The 20633-nt window shown below is 38.3% G+C and overlaps 2 protein-coding genes across 5 annotated transcripts in view; both read left to right on the top strand.

The window, feature by feature from the left end:
* ITGA1 (integrin subunit alpha 1) overlaps window positions 1–20633 on the top strand; it is a 72242-nt gene that overhangs the window by 6377 nt on the left and 45232 nt on the right. Inside the window, exon 1 of one of the 3 annotated variants that reach the window (XM_051804725.1) lies at window positions 4566–4630. The exons of the other annotated variants lie outside the window; for them this stretch is intronic. Within the exon in view, the coding sequence (XP_051660685.1) occupies window positions 4600–4630 (31 nt within the window). The 5' untranslated portion in view covers window positions 4566–4599. Of the gene's footprint in view, window positions 1–4565; window positions 4631–20633 lie in introns of those variants that run through there. 3 annotated transcript variants of the gene reach the window in all.
* PELO (pelota mRNA surveillance and ribosome rescue factor) lies at window positions 225–20601 on the top strand. Of its 2 annotated transcripts, XR_007907296.1 has the most exons (3): window positions 225–1083; window positions 2231–8279; window positions 8402–20601. XR_007907296.1 is itself a non-coding variant. In XM_051804808.1 (2 exons), the coding sequence occupies exons 1-2, from the start codon at window positions 358–360 to the stop codon at window positions 2660–2662; spliced, it is 1158 nt and encodes a 385-aa protein (XP_051660768.1). In that variant the 5' UTR covers window positions 225–357; the 3' UTR covers window positions 2663–20601. The 2 variants fall into 2 exon arrangements, 1 of the variants encoding a protein (XP_051660768.1); XM_051804808.1 differs by having other exon boundaries at window positions 2231–20601.

Here is a 20633-nt window from a genome sequence, read left to right as displayed (position 1 = left end):
GGCTGCCTCCCAGTCCCTTTCCCCGCTCCCCTCAGGGACTTTTCCTCCCTCAGGACGGAGCCCCGCCATCCACCCGCAGTTACGCGCCTTCCCGCCGCTCCTGCGCATGCACCGGGCCCGCCGGGCCGAGTGGGAGGTGGGGAAGCACGCGCCGCGGCGGCGCCTTTGCAAGGGAGAGGGGGGTGTGCGCGCATGCGCCATGGGGGGGCAGGCGGCGGGCGCCGCGCGTGCGCGCTGTGCAGGGTAGGGCGAGGGTCTGGCGGCGGGAGCGCGGAGCGGCCATAAGAGCCCCGGCGGGGCCGCGCCTGAGTCCGGGACAGCGAGGGGATCCCCCTCCGGGGCACGGGGACCGTCAGGATGAGGCTGGTGAGGAAGGACCTGGAGAAGGACAACGCGGGGCAGGTGACGCTGATCCCCGAGGAGCCCGAGGACATGTGGCACACGTACAACCTGCTGCAGGTCGGGGACAGCCTGCGCGCCTCCACCATCCGCAAGGTGCAGACTGAGTCGGCTACGGGCAGCGTGGGCAGCAACCGCGTCCGCACCACGCTCACCCTCTGCGTGGAGGCCATTGATTTCGACTCGCAGGCCTGCCAGCTGCGCGTCAAGGGCACCAACATCCAGGAGAATGAGTACGTCAAGATGGGCGCCTACCACACCATCGAACTGGAGCCCAACCGGCAGTTCACGCTGGCCAAGAAGCAGTGGGACAGCGTGGTGCTGGAGCGCATCGAGCAGGCCTGCGACCCGGCCTGGAGCGCCGACGTGGCCGCCGTGGTCATGCAGGAGGGGCTGGCCCACGTCTGCCTGGTCACCCCCAGCATGACGCTCACCCGCGCCAAGGTGGAGGTGAACATCCCCCGGAAGAGGAAAGGGAACTGCAGCCAGCACGACCGCGCTCTGGAGAGGTTCTACGAGCAGGTGATGCAGGCCATCCAGCGGCACATCAACTTCGAGGTGGTGAAGTGCGTCCTGGTCGCAAGCCCGGGCTTCGTGCGGGAACAGTTCTGTGACTACATGTTCCAGCAGGCAGTCAAGACTGACAATAAACTTCTGCTGGAGAACAGGTCCAAGTTCCTACAGGTAAGATGCTAAACAGTTTCCAGAGTGGGTGAAAACGGACTTGAGAGTTGTCTGTCTGTGATAGTAAAAGGTAGTCACATGGGAAATAAGGCTCTTACTAGACAAAATAAATTTCTGACTGAGCATCATAAGGAAATTATTCTCATGCCTCTCAAATTGTAAGGTAGTTATGCGTGATACAGGGATGGTTTCCCCCCAGGATACCTTAATGTGGAGTAAAGAAAGTATTAAATATATGGAACTCGCTATAAAGGCATATTTATATGAATATAAATAATGTAAAGTGTGAAGTACAAATTGGAAAATACTTTAACTCTGCTGTTACTCTGTCATGCTGTATAGTGTGCACGTTTAATAACAGCTTTGTAGAGATGTTTTCTAAAAAGTACCTGGATGTGGTATAGGTTAGTTAACTTTGTTGTTAGTCTTGTATTGAAGGTTATGCAGATCATGGCATTTTTTCCCGTTTCTTCATCATCTCATTGAGTGGGTGGGGGTTTTAGCCTTTAATGAAGTAGGCAAATTCAGAGCTTAAAATGAGTTTTCATAAGGGTACTTGTATAATTTTTAAGTTGGAGTAGGCCTGTAATCTATGCTTGCAGAGGGCTGGGGGCAGGGTGAGTGAAGTGTGTCCCAATACTTAATGGTCCCAGCGTTAGACCAGCACACCAAGGAGCCTCCTTTTGCGTTTGTAGTATGGAAGTAATAGTATGTGTGAGAAGTTTCAATGTACTTCACAATTTTGCAAGCATAATAGCCGTGCAACTGTGCAAGACTCATTGCCTTTGCACTATATCCCTGCAGTCTTAAGAGGCCTTTTCTAGAATGCTTTAAAACGGAGAGGCTTAGATCTTAGTTTCAAGTAGCCCTCCCTTGGGGTGGGCATATTTAATGCAGTCTTTGAATAAGTGAAACAGTTTTCTTTTGTGCTTCTTGAAGTGCAGTTTAAGGGATTTGGTGTAGGTTCTGGGTTGCAGGAGAGATCCCTTAAGAAAAGAATCTTGTATGTTTCAAGAAGGAGGTAACTTCCTCAAATAACTGTCAAGGTTATTGCTATGTATAGTGGAAGATATTTGTGATTGGCTAATGAAAACAATGGTCCTTTTTCTTTGAAAACACCAAACCTCTGACTTTGTTTTTGCTCTAGGTCCACTCTTCCTCAGGACATAAATACGCTTTGAAGGAAGCACTCTGCGACCCAGCCGTAACCAGCCGCCTTTCTGACACTAAGGCAGCTGGTGAGGTCAAAGCCCTAGATGACTTCTATAAAATGCTGCAGCACGAGCCTGACCGGGCTTTTTATGGCCTGAAACATGTGGAAAAGGCCAATGAAGCCATGGCCATTGATACCCTGCTGATCAGTGATGAGCTTTTTCGGCACCAGGATGTGGCTACGCGTGCCCGATATGTTAAGTTGGTAGACAGTGTGCGGGAGAACATGGGCACAGTGCGCATTTTCTCCAGCCTTCATGTGTCTGGAGAGCAGCTTGGCCAGCTGACAGGGGTGGCAGCCATCCTGCGCTTTCCTGTGGCTGAGCTCTCTGACCAGGAGGATGAGTCTAGCTCTGAAGAGGATTGATGACAGTGACTTCATTCCACAGTTTCTTTTCCATGTCATGCTGAAATGACATTGAAGGCGCTCCCTTCCTAAATACTGTGTGCAGATGTTCCATGACATGTAATTATAAGTTTTTAGTGGTGTACACATAAAGTATGTAGCTCTGCTGAGCACACTACTTGATATCTGTTCTATAATGTGTGTTGAAGCAGACTGGTTTTTGCAAGTTACATCGCAAACCTCCAGCAGTATAAGAAACTAATTTGGCTCCCCAAAGCTGCTTAGTCTGTATATTAAGGCAGACTGGTAGCTTAGTGGAGTGTTTATGAAAAAATAATAAACTAAGAGGGAGAAATTCGTGTCAGACTATTTCTGTTCAAGTGCTTGAAAAGACTATTGAAAACAAGTGTAAACTTCTTCAGGCAAGACCTATCAAAACTGTGCTTGATCTTCTTAGGAAGTTGCCATTCTTCCTAGAATGTGTCAAGGGAATGGGGTCAGCATCATCTCTTAGGGCTTTTTGTGGTGTTATGAGTCTAACCACTTAAATATTTCTGTGAAACACTTGAAGCAGTCTTTCAAAAATCAGATCCTTTAAGTTTTTCCCTAACATGATAGTAGATGCAAGAGAAATGGTGACTCTCAGTCACACACTTAAGTTACCTTTTTGAATCCTGTTACCTTGTGAGATTGTCCTAAAGGCTAACAAGGTATCATTGACTGTATTTTGCTAAATTGCCATTTTTTAGCAGCCAGTTCTGAGAAAGTGTATGAAAAGGCTTACAAAAGCTGGACCCTAGTTTCCATGAGGAATCTTTTGACAACAAACACTTTAGTTAATGTCATAATCTGGTATTTTTCTGTTTAGTTACCTCTTTAAAAATACACATAAACTGTGATACAGAAATTAAGATTATGAAAATATAAATCAGATTTCATCCTAAAATAATGGCAACTGTAAAAGTCAAAATTATTTCTTCAGTTATTAGATCTGCTAAAAGTATTGAGAGCCACAAAGAGTTTTGTTTCTTCACTAGGCAATAAATCTTAGGCTGAGGAAGCAGAAATTGTTTTCAGATTCAGACATAACCTGTGAGGGAATTGTTTCAAACCAGTGTTTGATGGTGTGGTTTCTGTGTGTATATAAGGATTCCTTTTTTAAATGTGGTGGAAGGTGGAGAATAGGAGCTGTGGAAGACTTCCGAAATATGGAAAGTGACATAACAGTGGAACTTTAAAAAATAAAACCACTGAAACTCTTAGTCTGGGTATAATAGTTTTAGGAAATCATTTTTAAGGGTAGTCCCATATGTTGATGGGTGCCAGTCCCCTGCAGTTAATACTGTTTATTGTTAGCTGAAAACTCAGTCTAAACTTCTTAATAGAGAACTGCTTTTGAGTTAAAAGCCATCTTCCCTTTTCCCACCATCCACACAATCTTAAGGAATTCATGAACAGAACTTATATTAGAGCTGTAGCCCTGTGATTCTTCTTTCTCTGAAGACAAGCAAGCCCATTGAAACAATTGTTTACATTGTTTACATTTACATTTACTTCCATTCAAATTTGTAGTACACCACAAATTCATAGTTTATTTCTCAGCAAACTGAGAGACAGATCAGACTATTCTTTGGTTGTGGAATGGGTTGCTGTTTTACCAGACCAAACTGGTTCCATTTATTCCATTTTAAACCAGAAATTATGAAGATTTTGCTGTACTGCAAAATTACAATGGCAGTTTTGTGTTTAGTGCCTGTAGTGTATCATCCAGGAAAAGAAGCAGCCATTTTGTTGCATATTTGTTCTAAGGTAGAACTGCAAACATCTGATAAGAAAACATGAAAATAGTGATTCTTTGAATTATTTACACTTAGAGTTAAAATTCTGTCCTGACTTTACATTTTGTGTATTTTTATTTTTTTAGGTATTCCTATCATGTCACTAAGTCTCTGAAAGAAATGCATGTGGACTTGCCCAAAGTATGGAAGGGTGGGACTTTTTTTTCTGGTAGCCATTTTTGTAGTAAAATAAATATACAATCAGTATGTATACAAATGCATCCTGTTTCAGGAAACAGCTTAAGGGCTTGATATTGAAAGTAGGCTGTGTTTAGTAGCTGCAGATGCTTGACCTGGCCAAGTTCCAGAGTTGCTACTATATTTCACATTTCAAGGAATTTTGATTAGTTGAAAAGTCTGTATTGACAGACTTTCTTAATGCAGACCTTAGTATATGTGCTCAGATGACACTTTCACAGAAGATGGATGCTATCTGCAGATTAAAGGAGGAAGTGCTAGAGCCATGGGAAAATATTTTTGTGCCTACTGTTTGAAACTAAAGGTGCATGAACTGAAAACAGTATTTAATGATTTTGAAGTGTCTCAGTTTAGTTTCTGATTACATTCTGACATAATTCTGTGAATTAGTAGTATGGTTTAGCTTCCAGTTTTTCACTTTTCAAAGTAAATGAATACACATTGTAGGATTTCTTAAAGCTTGTTACATTTGGTAGGAAGAAAGCTTTAAAAAGTGAAATCAGATTGATACTGAACCCTACTGTGCTCTACAGTGATGCCAATAAATTTATTTTAGGCCATAATGTCTCTAATAATGCCTACTTTGGAGCAGGCCTCAGTTTCTTTTGTCATTTCTGGCATTTGAATCCGTTTATCATTATATAATTTTTTGTGGTTGTTCACCAACTAAAGTTTGGTACAAAATGTGAGGTCACCACCAGCTACAGACCAAAATAATCCTATTAGTTAAAAAGCAAAATAAAAGATTAATCTTCCAGTAAAACTTAAAAGCATTCAACAGTATTTGATCTAGGGAATTCCTCATCTCCCTCGTCTTGTCTTCACTCTTGTGTAAGTAAAATGCTAGTAGTAAATTATCTTTGGACCACTCCCTGACCACCACTGTAATAAGAGCCTGTAGCTCTTCAGCTTAATTTGTGATGGGACTAGGCTTGATGGTTTTAAAGCCATGTGAATAAATGTCTGAGGTAATTTTCATTAGCTGCTGTTCTCTCATAGGTTAAATAGCCCTGAATTTTAAAATTAACCTACCATTTGAAAATCTCGGTTTAACTTCTGGGCTGCTGACCTTGGGTTGCCTACTTCTGTGGAGGTATATTGTACCTCACTTCTCATTTGACTGATTTATGTCTTGAGCCTCTCCAGTTTCTTTCTGTAAGCTGCATTATCCATCCAGAAAAGCGTGCCTCTATGGATGTGATCTCTTGTAGATCACCTATTCCATTCAAATTTTTTTGAGATTTTCATAGCTTTATTTTTAAAGAAAACAAGCCTGTTTCATACAGGAGTACTTACCTAGTTTTACAGGAAAGAAGAAAAAACAACCACATATTCTCAGAATGTTTATGCTGGTTTTTTATGTGAAGGCACATTTCTACAGTGTGTGGTCTATTTCTTCTACAAAAGATCTGAGAAAGCAATTTTTAAAATGTGGAACAGCAATTAGAAAGTCTGCAATTAGGAATCCTTGTTTATAACATAAAATTAGAATTCCTGCAAGAGACATAATAACAAAAAAATGAAGGAATGACTTCAAAAAACTACTTATCTGTGTACTTTTTAGATACAGCAAAACTTCAGACTTGATTTTTTTTTCCTTGGTCTCTGATATACCAGTTGCTTTTATCAGTTCCCCACTCCCCCTTTTTTAAAAAAAAGATAAAATGTTTCTTTTAGAATTAAGTTCTTAAAGGAGCTAGGTGCATCTGAGGTGGTTTAGGTGGATAAAAAAAAAAGTTTCTTCAAGCTCTGCTAATGGGGGAAATGATACAGATCTGGCAATCATTCCCTTCTCAGTTCTTGTTCACTATACACCTGTAACTTGTTACAAGGTGAATGATAAAAGTTTTGATTCTTTAAGAACTTAGGATTTCTTAGTTCTGATTTGATTTAGCAGATAGTAGGCAGAGAACGGTTGATAGGGCTTTATTAGATTATTTTTCAGTATCTCTTTTTCTTTTGTAAGAGCCACAACTTGCTTTTAGAGACTGTTTTAATCAGATTTTGTATGGAAAAATAGTATTTTGAAAACTCATTGTTCTGCTAATTTAGGGTTAAGAAAATGCTTAACTAGTTTGGTCTTGTGATTATTACTGTGATTCTTAAATCAGGCTCTGACGTGAGTTGAGCCTGAGCTTTTTCAGCAGTAGAAAGAGTAAACATAGGCTGTGGAGCTTCTTGTGTGACAGTTGCCCAAAGACTTGCTGAATAAGTGTAATGTTTAGTCCTGCCACATTTTTTATGCTTGACTCAAGTAGGGCATTGACTTGGATTTGAGGAAAACTGCTTGCATGATAGAGAATATAAAGGAAAGAAATGTCTTCAGTCTAACAACGAAACTGCATATGCTCTGTGAACTTCTGAACTTGACTGTTTTAGAAATCCAGTATAGCTTTTCTGTGAAAAAATTGTCTCCTAAGGTGCCTTAGCCTAAAATAAAGCATGAGGAAAAGGTCTCTGAAATTATACTCTGTTGTCAGAAAATAATTCTTCCTTTTGTCCCACTTAAGGGCTGTACAAGAAACAGAGTGGGGGCTGGTGTAAGAGCAGCCCTTTCTTCCAAGTCAGTGTCTTCTGGGAAATGCAACAATGAAGCAGCAACTTTCAAGCTCTGCCAGCTCGTCAGCTTTTGCTGTATCAGTCTCTAATTTATTGCCATCTTTTCACAGCTAATGTAATTGCTGTCATGCTGCTCTAATAATTACTTAAAAGTCAAATTAGAACTGATAATGAATCCTATGGTGAAATAGCTGTTCCATTAGAGAATGTTAATTGGTTGAAACCAGCCCTCCTTTTTAGGAATGTACATACCAGACTTGATGGGAAGTGTTTTCTCTGGTCCAAAATGGAATTTCTAGTCAAAGCCAAGCCTGGAATAGTGAAAAAAGAGCCTAAGGGCTCTAAGGAGTCATATGGAACAGAAGATAACACAGCTTAAGACCGTTTTCTGTTCCATAGTTAACACTAAGGCTAAAGGTGCTCCCTTTTCTGTCATTGTGTCATTGGTAAGTACAACTCCCCATTGTCTAAGCAAAAAATTATATTTTGTCTGAGATAGCTAAGTTACAACTGCCTCAGGTATGACACCTCTTGGGATGAGGGAGGCAATTTTCAGACTTTTGATCTGAACTTGACAGGAAAATAGTTGAAAGCTGGGTCTCTTACTATCTAATATATTTCTGATGTAGTCTTCAAGTTTCAGTAAAAAAACGCCCTGAGTAGAGTTCTGTGTTTCAAAAAGATTTTGTACCAAGTGGCTAACAGCAAATCTGCTTTTGAAGACAGGCATATTATTTCCCATGCAGCCTTTTTCTTTGCTCAGAAAAAATAACTTCAGCAGACTTTTTACTGAAAGGGTTTGTATCAGAGATTGCGGGGGGGGGGGTTGGGTAAGAAAAAAGCTAACTTGACTCTTGGCTTGTAGTTGCTTTGGTAACTGAAGGAATGTCTTGGGATACAGAGTTGATAACTATCTTCAGGACTCAAAGATTTGTTTACAGTAGTGGTAACAAGTGATAAATTCAGAATGTCTGCCAGTTGTTCAATGCTCATGGACATTACCTTCAATGGTTTCTGATGCTCTGAAAGCTACAGCAGGTTTTGTTGAAGAAAATTGCCTTTTCTTTGACCTGCAGTGTTCAGCCTTCAAGTGGCTTCAAGTGTTTTAGATAGTTTAGTTTAGGTGTGAGAGAAGTTAATTAATTTGTTTATCTTGCCCGAATAGTTGTCATAATACCATTTCCATTCCCATTTGCTAAAGAAAACTGGTATATCCTGTATAATTTTTTCCTCTCCTGAGTGGAAATTGTTGTTCTGAGATAGGGTGTCTAAGAGAAACTGAAGTGTGGACTCTGGAGAAACAGTGCTGGGTGAACATCAGCTTTCTGCCAGGACAGTGAAGTCTCCTGGGGCAGTGGCTGCCCTTTCTGCAAGGCTTTGTGTAGGAGCTACTGGGACAGCAGTGATGAGAGCCAGAAAAAGAGCAGCTGTCTCATGAGGGAACTTTTCCAAGTTCCAGAGCTGTGAGGGAAGATGAAAAGCTATGGTTTAATGGAAAACATGAGGTGCTGATTTGGGTATGTGACTCCTTCCCTAAGGAGAGATGCAGTGAATGTCTGAAATATCTGTACTCAGTTCTAACAACTCATGCTCAGTTAAGGGTAAGATGCCATCTGATGTGATTAAGCTCTTTGCGTGTGTCTGAGGGAGAGGAGCCTTGAGGCTTGAGGCCGAGCCTTGAAATTGAGATACTGAGACCTTGGTAATCCTGTCACTATGGAGTAACTAATTTCTGACAAGCCTATTACACAAGTGTCACACGTGGAGTCATTGCTGTATCTGAGGCTTGTGAAGGACTGGTTTTGTTTTCCTTTCGTACCTGTCTGAAAGCCACCTTCTTTTTCAAAATAATTGCTTGTGAAACAAATACCTCACTGTGTCATGTTGGCAATATGTATAACCCAAGTAAAAATTCCTAGTCAGACATTAAAAAAAAAACCCAAATAACAAAACCAACAGAAGCTGATTGAAATAAACTTTTCAGAGGTTTTGGGCGGTGCCTAGTAAGAATAAAAAGAGACAGACAGATAAAACAATATGTAACCACCAACAGTTGGTGGTTTTTAACAGTTTTTCAGGTCATTTCAACTAAAGGATTGTTTTTAAAGATAAGCAGACCGGTGAGTCAAATCACTCAAATGACAAGTTTTTAAACCTTTTCTTTAGAATGCCTCAGAAATCAGTTATTAAAACTCTTATTAATACACAGTCAAACATTGTGATCCTGGTAAACAACTGAGTTATGATTGCATAAGTTGTTTCAAGCTGTCTGCATATGTTTTATCCAAGTGTAGATGTGCATGGTTCTGTGTATTTTTCTTATTAGACAAAGTGTTTTCTGATGAGAACAAAGTTAAGTATTCAGAAAGAACAAAATTAATCTTGGCAATTCATGCTCACAGTTATGAGTCTAACTTTTCCTAATTCTGAAGACAATTTCTCATTATCTTTTTTTTTGGAGGGGGGGCAGAGTGTGGAAATTGTCACTGAAAAATGCTTAAGGCTTTAGACCTTAGTATTTTGAAAATGAGGTTTTAACTTCTAGAACATTTTTTAAACTACTTTGTTCTTCCCTAGTTTAAGCACTTTTATTTTGACATAAGAACTGGCAAGAAATAATGTATGTTAGAGAGCAGAAAGTTCCTACTACTGGAAAAATGAGAAGTTGGAACAGCCTTGCAGTCAGAAAAAATCTGAGCAAAAGGTCACTTTTGTATGGAATTTTTTACCCTGAAAAATATGCAGTTGCCAGCAGCAGATAGGAATCAATTCAGCAGTCCTGTACCCCATGCTCGGAACAGAAGCAGAGCACTTGCTGTTTTTATTCTAGTAGAGCATTGTGTTGCCCTGTTTATATCTGTCCAATTCATAGCACGTTTGTTCACACCACATCTCAACAAACACACCAGATTACACCACAAAACTGAGCTGCTGTCAGACAGGGATTAGCTAATGATGCATCTGAGCTAATGATACAAAAATGCATTGATTAGGTGCCTGATAAAGGCAAGAGGGGTGTTGTGGGACATAAGGTGATGGCATGAGGTTCATTTGTGCCTTTTTAGAAGGTCCTTTTCTTCACACTCGCAGGTCCTGTTGACTTCAGAAGACTGAGTAACTTTTAACGCCAAAACTTCAAAGTGGTATCTACACAAGAAAGTAAAATTTCATCACTAATAAACTTCCATGGTACTTCTGTGTAGGTGATGCAGATGTTTGAAAGAAAAAGTAATGGATTCTTTATGGAAGTCCAGATACCATGAGGATACTTTCAGAACAGGCCTGGTCCGGACAGATATCTTTAAAATCATAGGTGTACTTCAGTGCTGTGGGTGGGAAATGTAAGTTTTTACTGCCAGTAATTCATGTAGAAAACTCTATCTTAAACTTCATCTAAAAAACAGGATGTTTTCCTACCTCTAGGATACAGCTTTAATTTTTTGGGGTGGAAACAAACCTTCCTTTTATAATCTCTTCATGGCTAGTTCCAAATTTCCCTGAATTGTTTATTGACTGATAAAACATTTGCAGTAAAAAGATCTAGGGTTAATTTTGCAGTGCTTTCAACTGGTTTGCCAGTTGCAGCAATGGTACAACAAAAGAGATGTTCATACTCTTACTGGTACTTGAGTGCCACAGTCTTTAAGTAGATATAGTTGATGATGCATATTATGCTGAAGTTTTCAGTATGTTATTAATCAGTATGGGTAATTCATGGTGGTATACTAGCTTTTGGAGGATTTATTAACTTTTTAATTAAAAAAGGTGTTTTGACTATAAAAATATACCACCTAAAAGAAAAATATTAAATATCTGTAAACTTTTACTGCAATTTTTAAGATTACTTTATTTCCTACTTTCAGTGTGAAATGACAGTGATCTTGATCATATTCTCCTCCAAACATGTCACACATGATTCTTTCGGGGAATAAGTTTCTAGAGTACAGTGGAGGTGCATCTTTTATGCTTATTTCAGCTGAGTGATACCAGTGGGAAGCTGGCATTTTGGTTTAGTCTTTTTTTCTGATGAACTCAAGTGAACACTATACGCCATTTCCTGACTTACTGCTCCATGAACTTGTTTACAGAAAGTGTGGCTTTATCTGTCGCCTGTACATTATGCTCACCTCACAGGTAGACTGGAGATCAGCTACTATCAAATAAAATGTCAAGCTTGTGAAAGTCCTTGTGATTGTCTGAGACCATAAGAGGGGTAAAGCTGCTTAAGTAAAAAAAAATACATGAATTGCCTAGTGCAATGCCAGTGGTTCTTTTGTCCGAATGAACAAACTTTTTTATTGCTGATCTTCACTTTTTCTTAGGGTGCAGTGTCTTTCATGTTGTGTGTGTGGTGGTGGTTTTTGTAGCTGTTGCTTAACTTCTATGGTGAAGTTCATGGAAGATTGGATTTAATGACCACTGTGGCAATTTGCAGTCTCGCATTCTTGTCTGCTTAGTAACTCAGTGTAAACTTTATGTTATCACAGAACCATGTTTTTTTGATTGTCCAGTACCATAACAGATTTCTTATGACAGTTAACAATTCGTAGGTAGAAACAAGTAAGGAGACAGACTGGTTGATGATGATCTTCTCTTTCAGCAGTGAGCAGTCATAAATTTCAAATCAGGAGAGCTTCGTATGTCCTAATAGAGAGTCACTACCATTATTACCCATGACACATGCTTGAAACGGGCTCAGGATTTTGCTGTGAGCAGGTCAGGCCTGATCTGTGCAAACAGGCAGTGCCTGCTGCACCATGCTCTTGCAGGACAGCACTGGCTTTCCCTTCAGGCATGTCAATACTGTGCAGTTGGGGATGAAGAGGCACTTCCATCTGACCTTGTGTGAGAGCCCTAGAATCTGGGGACCATTCATGGTGGAATTCCAACAAAAATGTGACTTCCTTTATATTACTGCCTGTAGCAATCTTGTATCAACTATATTCTCACTGTAGTAATTTTTCTGGTTACCAATAAGAGAAAAAGTTTGAAAAAAAGAAAATCTTGAACAATATTATTGGCAATAAAGTTGATTCATTGCAGACAATTAACATATGCAATAGGAAAATGGTATTATTTGGATGATGATTCATTTTTTCAGTCAAAACTCTGTGTCAAGCATTTTTAAACTTTTCAAAATTTGGGTTTTTTTTAAAGTAGCTTTCATCCCTTACTCTCCAGATTAGCTCTCAGAAAGCTGCAGGTATAATTATTTAATTTTAAAAAATGTTTTAAACTTTAGGAGGATACTTACATTATGAAAAGTGTTTTCCATGTTAGACTGATGTAATATTTCCCGGTGCATTTTAAATGGAGTTCAGCTTTGTGAGTATTCTTTTGATATACATTTTTTCTGGAACCTATTAGCTTTATAGAACAAGTTCATCTGAAAAGTAATCTAAGCCTCAGTGCTAAGAACCAGTTTAAATTTTAGAGTTTTCAAGTTTTTGCTGAAGTATGAGAATATGTTTTGGAAACAGAGAAACAGAATTCTATTTTATGTCACCATGACATAAGAAGCTACAGAAACATACTGTTTCCCTCTTGCTCTACTAGAAGATGGCTCAGATAAAAAATATGAATGTTCTGTTGTGTTACAATCAAAAATTATCATAGATGCTTTATTATCAGAAATAATAGCTAAGGTGTCTCTATACAACTTGACTGTAGTTTGCAGGTTGATTTTTTCTTTTAATATACACATCTGAGATTTTATTCTGAAGTGTGTTTATCCCCCGTTTCGGTCTGTCATTTTTGCTTGGCCAAGCTTTCTGCTGGCTTTTGGGTTTTTTTGCCTCAAAATCACTGCACAATAGAGTTGTATAAGACCAAAGGAAAATCTAGATATTTGTAAGATTCTATCTTTTCCTTTCCATTGCACTCAAAAAAAAATAATCGTGTCACAGCTGAATTCATATTGATGCACTTTATAAACTATGGTTTTGCTGGAATATGTAGAAACTGGCTTGGATTTAAGTTCTGTTGTGCTCTACCTAGCTGGGTGTGAGATGGTCATATCAGGATATTTGATTCAGTTGAGACCAAGCCAATGATTATGTTTAGCATAAGGCAATGAAAGACAAATTTTTTAGTCATTGTGAAGTGAAGAAGTAAAAAAAGTTGCTGCTTTTCAGAAAGTCTTTATTGCCACCAAAGCATTTGTACTCTGATAGTAACTTAAGACTTGGCAAAAAATTAGCCAACAATCCCTGGAAACAACATATGGGGGGGAGGGAGAATGAAGAATAATGATACCAAGTCCAGTAAACAAAAAAAATAACTGCCTTTCATCCATGTTGCAAATGGAGTGATGCTCTTCACTCTCATGAGTGAAGCATCATATATTTTATTGATATAAAACAGTGAATTGCCAAAATTCATTGGTAAATGCAATGGTGATTTCACAAGATTTAATGTCAAAGTACACTTGACTATTTACATCGTAGAGGGAGAGACAGATTAAACTGTCAGGGAGAGTGTCCTATTGGGTCATCAGGTTCAGAAAGGACCCCTTTGCTTTCTAAACTCTTCTCAAAGAGAAATCTAGGTCCGACCAGATCTAATTCTAGTCCCAGACTTGGTCAATGGTTATGTGTAAAGGATTATATGTGCACACTCAATCCTTCATATCACTTAGCTAAGATGTCAAAGTTCAGCATGCTGTTGTTCACTTACTGAGAATGTACTGTGGCAAGGAATCTCTCAATCTCAAGGAGTAACCTTGAGAGGTGTCCCTTCTCAGGGAGAGAAGGCAGCACTCTTGCTGTCCTGGTAGGGAGATAGTAACACAAGTTTTCAGTTAGACATTTTTTGCATCAGTTCTCAGATTATCACATAATGTGATGTTTGAAATGGAATGTTAGAAAGGAATTTCTGTCCATTTATGAGTAGTTGGTTTTAAGTTTGATGGGGTAGGCTTGTGACGTGTAGACTTATTAGATAGAGTGATTTGTTTTGAGGTTTATTTGGTGCTATGGTTCACATTCTGTTAAAGTCTATTTACATTTTTTATATGTAAATAACAGCATAGTGGCAATAGATCTACCCTCAGAAGTGCATATAATTTGTCTGCAATGCTTGGCAGTTTTCTCTGATTTTTGACAAATTCTTTTTTTTCAAAGGCAGCTTGCAAGCTGGCAAGGAAAAAAGCAAGTGCAAAGTATGAATTCAAAAGAAACTTAAAAATGTGTAGACAATGTCTTTTGAATTCACATTTGAATACTGACAAGTAGTAATTTCTTCCGACTCAAAGGAATCATCCATGTCATGAGTATTCAGGACTTTCTTTTTCCTTAGTCCCAATATTAATATGCTAACATTATGAAAGATGTAGGCCATGTTATATAGTGACAAGTCATCAGTCTCCATCTTCTCAAAAAAAACTTCCTTTGAATGGTAAAAGATACTTATCTTGAACACTATTACACTTACATCTCTGCCTCAAAATTTCTCGCAGAGTTCTACAAGCTTTCATGTGTTTTTATCATGAGTTTCAACTCTGATATTGTAAGCTACACCTCTGATTCAAAGAAACATTTAAGATAACCAATTGTTAACTGTAATAAACTGGCACTATGTAAGGATGGTCATATAATTTTTTTTTTAAGCAAATAGCGGTGGGTTGACCTTCTTAACCATTTGTGCTATCTATTACACAAGCCAGCAGTATCTTTGGATTGAATCACAGGCATAAAGTTAGAGGAACTGTTGTTTGAAGTGACGTGATTTATGTGATTAGATAAGCTAGGAAAGGTATGGGAGCTACTAGCTTCAGAATGAAAAAAAGATTGTGTTTGCTTCCTCCCATTATTCAACTGTTGCAGAATTCAATTTCATGGGAAGTATGAAAAGAATACTTAGAAATATTTATGAATTATTTCACATGAAAAGAATTATAACACTTTTGATACTCAATTAGCATCATACTTCTTTAAAAAACAACAGTAAGATACATATTGGATCTACCTGACTTTTTTTTTTAGGCTAGGAGCAACAAAATTAATTTTGTGTGCAATACATAGAGTATGCTAGGTAGTACAGGAAAAACAGTCTAGCTGACCGGTCAAATGAAAACTCACTATGGAAGAAGTGGCTTTGGGGCTTGCTAATGTGTGTTTCCCACAGCACTAGGTGTATCTGACTTTCATGCTTTCTGCATGAAATATGACTTAATAATAGGTGAATATGAATAGTTTCTATCTCAAAAAAAAAAAAAAAAGAAAAAAGGAAGGGTCCTGTGGGCTTACAGGTAAAGCTGTGTGGTATAGTGGAGTGTTCATGAGGAAGTGGTCTTGGATAGCAAAGGGGAATGGGCATAGAGGGGAACACAAAGATTATAGGTCCTTGAATGGAGTTAAGTGTTGATGGAAGAACTACATCCAAAAGATGGACTGAAAATCATTGGAGACAAGATGAAACATTTTTAGGAGTTGTTTCGCTTCCATCAAGCTGCTAAATTTGCTCAGCCTTCATACATCTGCACAGACCTAGTAGCAGACCTCGAAAAGTTTTCTGTATGTGACCAGATATTTCTAAGGCTTTTTTCTTCCTTCTGTGAGAAATGGCATAATGCTAAAAATTGTACTGACAAGAGGACCACTTTCCAAATTTTGAACAAAATAGTTTTATTCTGATGACTGATGACTGAATAGGTCACATACTCTTGGTCTCTGCCAAGAATATGCCAAAAATATGCCAAAAAATTTTGCCTGTTGCGTTGTGTTATTAATTTCAGACCACATTATAAAGCACTGATTCAGTATATTTTCAGTTCACACTGCTTTATAAATCTATTTTCCAGCACAAAATATTTAGTACAAAACCAGAAAAGGGACCTTTTTTTAATGGGTTGTACAAAGCATTTAATAGGTTTTGAAAAGCATGTGGCTACTGAATCTGGAATTACTTTCAAATATATATTTCTTGGTCTTTCAGGGTACTTATCTACTTTTAATAAGAAATGTTTTTTTAGTTATTCAGTCCCTTTCCAGAAACTCAGTCTTTTGCTTTTCAGAGGTTAAAGATTAAAGAAAAAATGCTGGAGGCAAAATTATACAAAGGTTCTTTTGTAGCCCAGAAAAATAAAAGGCTTGAGTTAAGCACTACTGAAAAAAAGTTTCAGAAGTTGATTTTTTTTTTTTTAATATACAGCTTTATTTGAAATATGTTGATATTTAGCCAGCCAGAACTGAATGCAGCAGGAACTTCTGACACAGCCTCCCTGGCCTTCTGCAGTAAAGGCCAGAGCACTGTGGCCCCCAAAGTCACAGACAGCCATTGTACCACTCTTTCTTCTACTTGGGATGTCAGTGGCTAAATCTCTTTTTCCTAAGACAAGGCTGTGTAATTCTGCAGTGACATTATCACTCGTAGATTTGCTGGTCCAGCAAAAAATCCACATTTGAGCCATGATTTCCCAAATAACATTTTTATAGGTATGTTTTTACAAGCAGAACATGTTTAATCTTCCTTGCTACCAGCTAGATGCAGTCCAGCCCTGACCCAAGTTCATGGTGTTGTGTTGATGCAGCCAAAAGATCCAGCTTTCAGGAGGTTTTATTTCCTGAGGTCCAGTGCTGTGCTTACTGAAGGATACAGTTTGTTCTGTGCTGGTGGCTTGATTCCAGCTAGCTGAGAGCTGCAGCACAGGCTTGCAAGTGCCAACACACAATGGTATCAATTTCCTCAGGTGAAAGAGTTTTCTAATTGCAGAGCATAATACTATTGGCCACTGTCTTGAAAATAAGCTTTTGTGTGAGGCCACACCAATGCTCCCAGTCCTGCTCCCCTCAGTGAGTCACTTTCACCAGCATCTCGATTGCATCCTTTTACACTGCTTGTTTCTTATGTTTTCTACGATCATGAGAGACAGGTGGTCTTTGCAACATCAGCATAAAATACTTTTAAAGGCAGTCAGTTATTGCTTTATAAACTAGGACATCTTTTCTAATACAACTTAGCTTTCAGATTTTGATCAGATGCACAGTTCCTTGTTGCTGTATTGCACACGTGCTGTTAGCATGTCTTTAAAATATCTTTATAGCAACGTTGGTTGTAATATGTGCTGTGCTAACATTAAAGCAAAATTTTTTAAATTTATTTTGCAAGAGTTCCAAGTATATGAGAATTACATAAAGCATTTTAATCTTATCTTAATCTTCAGTTTAAATTTCTCTATCCTCTTTTATATCCCAGGATGAAAGCAGTCTGAATTTTAAATTTTTTGTTAATTTCCCAGTATTTTCCAGTTGTACATACTTTTGCAAGACATTTCTACTTGTTTTGGTGTCCTCCTTGATTGCAATTAGACCTGCTTTGTTTCAGTCTCTTCTTGCAAAATGCAGATGAATTGATAAAGACAACTGAAATGCTATAGCAGTAAGCGTGAAATGAAACAAAAATAACTTTTTGACCACAGGCTGGGCAGGGAGAAGTAGTGCACAGCTAGTGAGTTAGCCCTGTTCAATTCTTAAGTGTAAATTTGTCCTTTCCTGTTTTTGAAAGAAAGCATTTTTATTTGTCAGGATAACCTCTGTTTATAGAGGATTCAATAGTTATTTGCTACCTGCCATACACAGATAAAACATTCTAACTCATCTTAATCTCTTGTTTAAGTGGATCTTTGTGATGTCATTTATTGTGGGTGATTTGTGGTGATGTATTTTTCATCAATAAAGAGCCAGGTGTTCGGCTTTGTTCTACATTTTGCGTTATGTTTATATCCATCCGTTTTAGGAAAATAAGGGTGCTAATTCTGTGTTTATAAGGTTAGAGTGGTCAGCCAATATGCTTGTGGACAAGTCCCAGAGAAATCTAGTTTTGTATGGTTTAGAGGCAGAATAACCATCCAGACAGCGTGAACGTTTAGCTAAAAGAACTCGTTAAGTAAAACAGAAAAAATTTTATTAGTAGCTACTGGACAAGTATGAGCTACTACTCTAGGTTTGTAATAGAAATAATATTTGCGTTGTTGTCTTGGTTACGTTTAACCTTTCATGTATAGGTACAAGCTGTGCTAAGCAAAGAATGGTACATGCATCAGCTCATGTTCTCAGTTTAAATCAGCAGTGGGAGGGACATTGTCCCAGGTTTTCTGCAGTGCCTTCTTTCTTGTAGGACATGAAATTAAAACTGTAATTTCAGTTTTAACCTTTGATAAACATTTATATTCTGCACTTCTGACCTGTATTAGTTGTTTCTGATGTGTTAACAGTCATTCTGTTAACACAACATGAAATAGTTCAAAATCTTAATTTAATTTACCTACATTAATTGTGAGTAAGTAGAATACCACGTACCTTATGAAAAAATGTTTTTTTCTCCTTACTACCCGTGACTCTGGAAAGAATCCTCTGCAACTTCCCTGTAGCTCTCATTTTTCCACTGCTTCTGCCAGTAGTCTTTTTAATTCATATGCGCAACTTAGTTAGAAACAGTAGAGAGTGCATGTCATCTTAGACAGAAACTGGAAGTGTGAAAGAGTTCAGGCCAGATATTGTTATTAATATAATTTTCACGGCCACAATCTTGATATTTTGAAATGTTCTGAATAAGCAGCTCATTTGTATAATGTTCTCTGCACTAAAAAATGAAATAAAATGTGAAAGCCAGGTTGCCATAAATCAGTAGATTATTGTTGGTTAGCAGCGCTACGTAGGTCACCGTGAACTCCACTTTTCCATTTACCATCTGCAGATTTGAATGTCTCTTTGAGACATTTGTAAGATTTCCTTTTACAGGATCTATGGAAAATGTAGTAAGCTACCTTTAAAATCTACTAACTATTCATAAATTATGCTTACACTGCTTATCGTGACCCTTACTTTTATGCAAAAACATTATGCTCATGATGTTTCATAGCACATGGAGGCCACAGAAGGCCATGGAGTATATTCACGTGTTAAAATATGCCACACAGATTGTGTATGAAGTCAAACTTCAAAGCTTCTAACTTCTGGCTAAGATAGAAGGAGAAGATGAGAGAGCAAAAGGACAGCCATGCTGGATCAAATGAAGATCATATTTTGTCCAATATTGTGCTTCTAGGAGTACATGTAAACCAATAGCTAGAGACGAAAAGGAACTAAGCAAGCATATATAGTATTCCTCTTCCAGTTTCCAAGTATTTCCAGTTACAGGGATTTCCTGAACCAGATGTGCATTCTGTATGGTGTGTAACCTGCAGTGGTTTTATATTCCATTAATTTATTCAGTTCCCCGTTGAACACATTGCATTTAGCATCCAAAGCATTCTTTGTCGACAAGGTCTATGGGTCTGTTCTGCTGCGTGGAGTCACCCCCTCCTTTTTATTTCTGACCATCTAGCTACTTTTGGTTTCTCTAGCTTTACTTTTTTAGAAGAAGACACTGTTATTGTTGGTTCCAATTTGACCTCACTCAGAAGTATGAGGATTTGGGTGGTTAGTAGCAGATAGCTGGCATTTTTTATTCCTCTTTTGGTTTGGTTCTTTCAGCATTTCGTATTTTCAACTGTCTGTTATAGTTACGAGGATTAGAAGCAGATGCATTAAAATGATGAGATTTGAGAATGTCACATAACCAATTCAGCAAATTTCATCACCATTTACTGTAATGAATAGGCAGTAAAAATCACAATAGTTGTCAATACTGCATCACTGTGATGAAATTCCTTGTCTATCAGCAGATGATGGAATAATGATGGAGGATATCATGGTGGAGTGAACAGAGCACAGGTGCACATGTAACTTTTGGTTGCTTTAGGAGAAAGTAAGTGGGAAGAAATGAGCTGGAATGTGTGACGTTTAATATTTCATATAATAATATGTTTTGAACATCATCATAAGGTGAGAAAGAGGAAAAACATGCCTCTAAAGACCTCTAGAAGGATGTTCTGTCAGTCTTATTTGGGGACTAAAGTGAATAGGCGTCTGGAAATCATTAAGAGGCAAGTCAATATGGATAGATTTTGCATTACCCTTCTTCTTCAAATTAATGAACTTAGTTACTTTAGCAGGTGATCTCATTAGTACCTTTCATTGTCTACAGTAGGTTGGGGGTCCAAGTGACATGGTCGGAATCCCTCACATTTTGTCAAAAGTAATAATAGCAATTGGTTTTACTCTGAAATTTAACAAAAGAAGATTTGAACTGGCGATATCTTGCCTCAATTTCTAAATTTTTTTTTTTTCATTTTAATTGTACTTTGATGGCAGAGACCAGGGGAGAAAAACTGCTATTGCTCATGAGCAGGCATAGTAGAATTTCTTTAAACATAAATGTTTAAGAGAAACAAAATCTTATTTTCCAGCAAACTGTTTCCCATCAGACTGTCAACCATTAATTTTTTCTTATCACTTGTAATAAATATTTTTCTGAAGAGTAAAAGTAATCTCTGGTGTAGTTTTTTCACTTCTTTA

This window comes from Manacus candei, unplaced genomic scaffold, assembly GCF_025592945.1.
Source record: "Manacus candei isolate 608988 ecotype Guabito, Panama unplaced genomic scaffold, ASM2559294v1 h1tg000061l, whole genome shotgun sequence".
Taxonomy (NCBI): domain Eukaryota; kingdom Metazoa; phylum Chordata; class Aves; order Passeriformes; family Pipridae; genus Manacus; species Manacus candei.
This window is presented reverse-complemented; position numbering and strand designations above follow the sequence as displayed.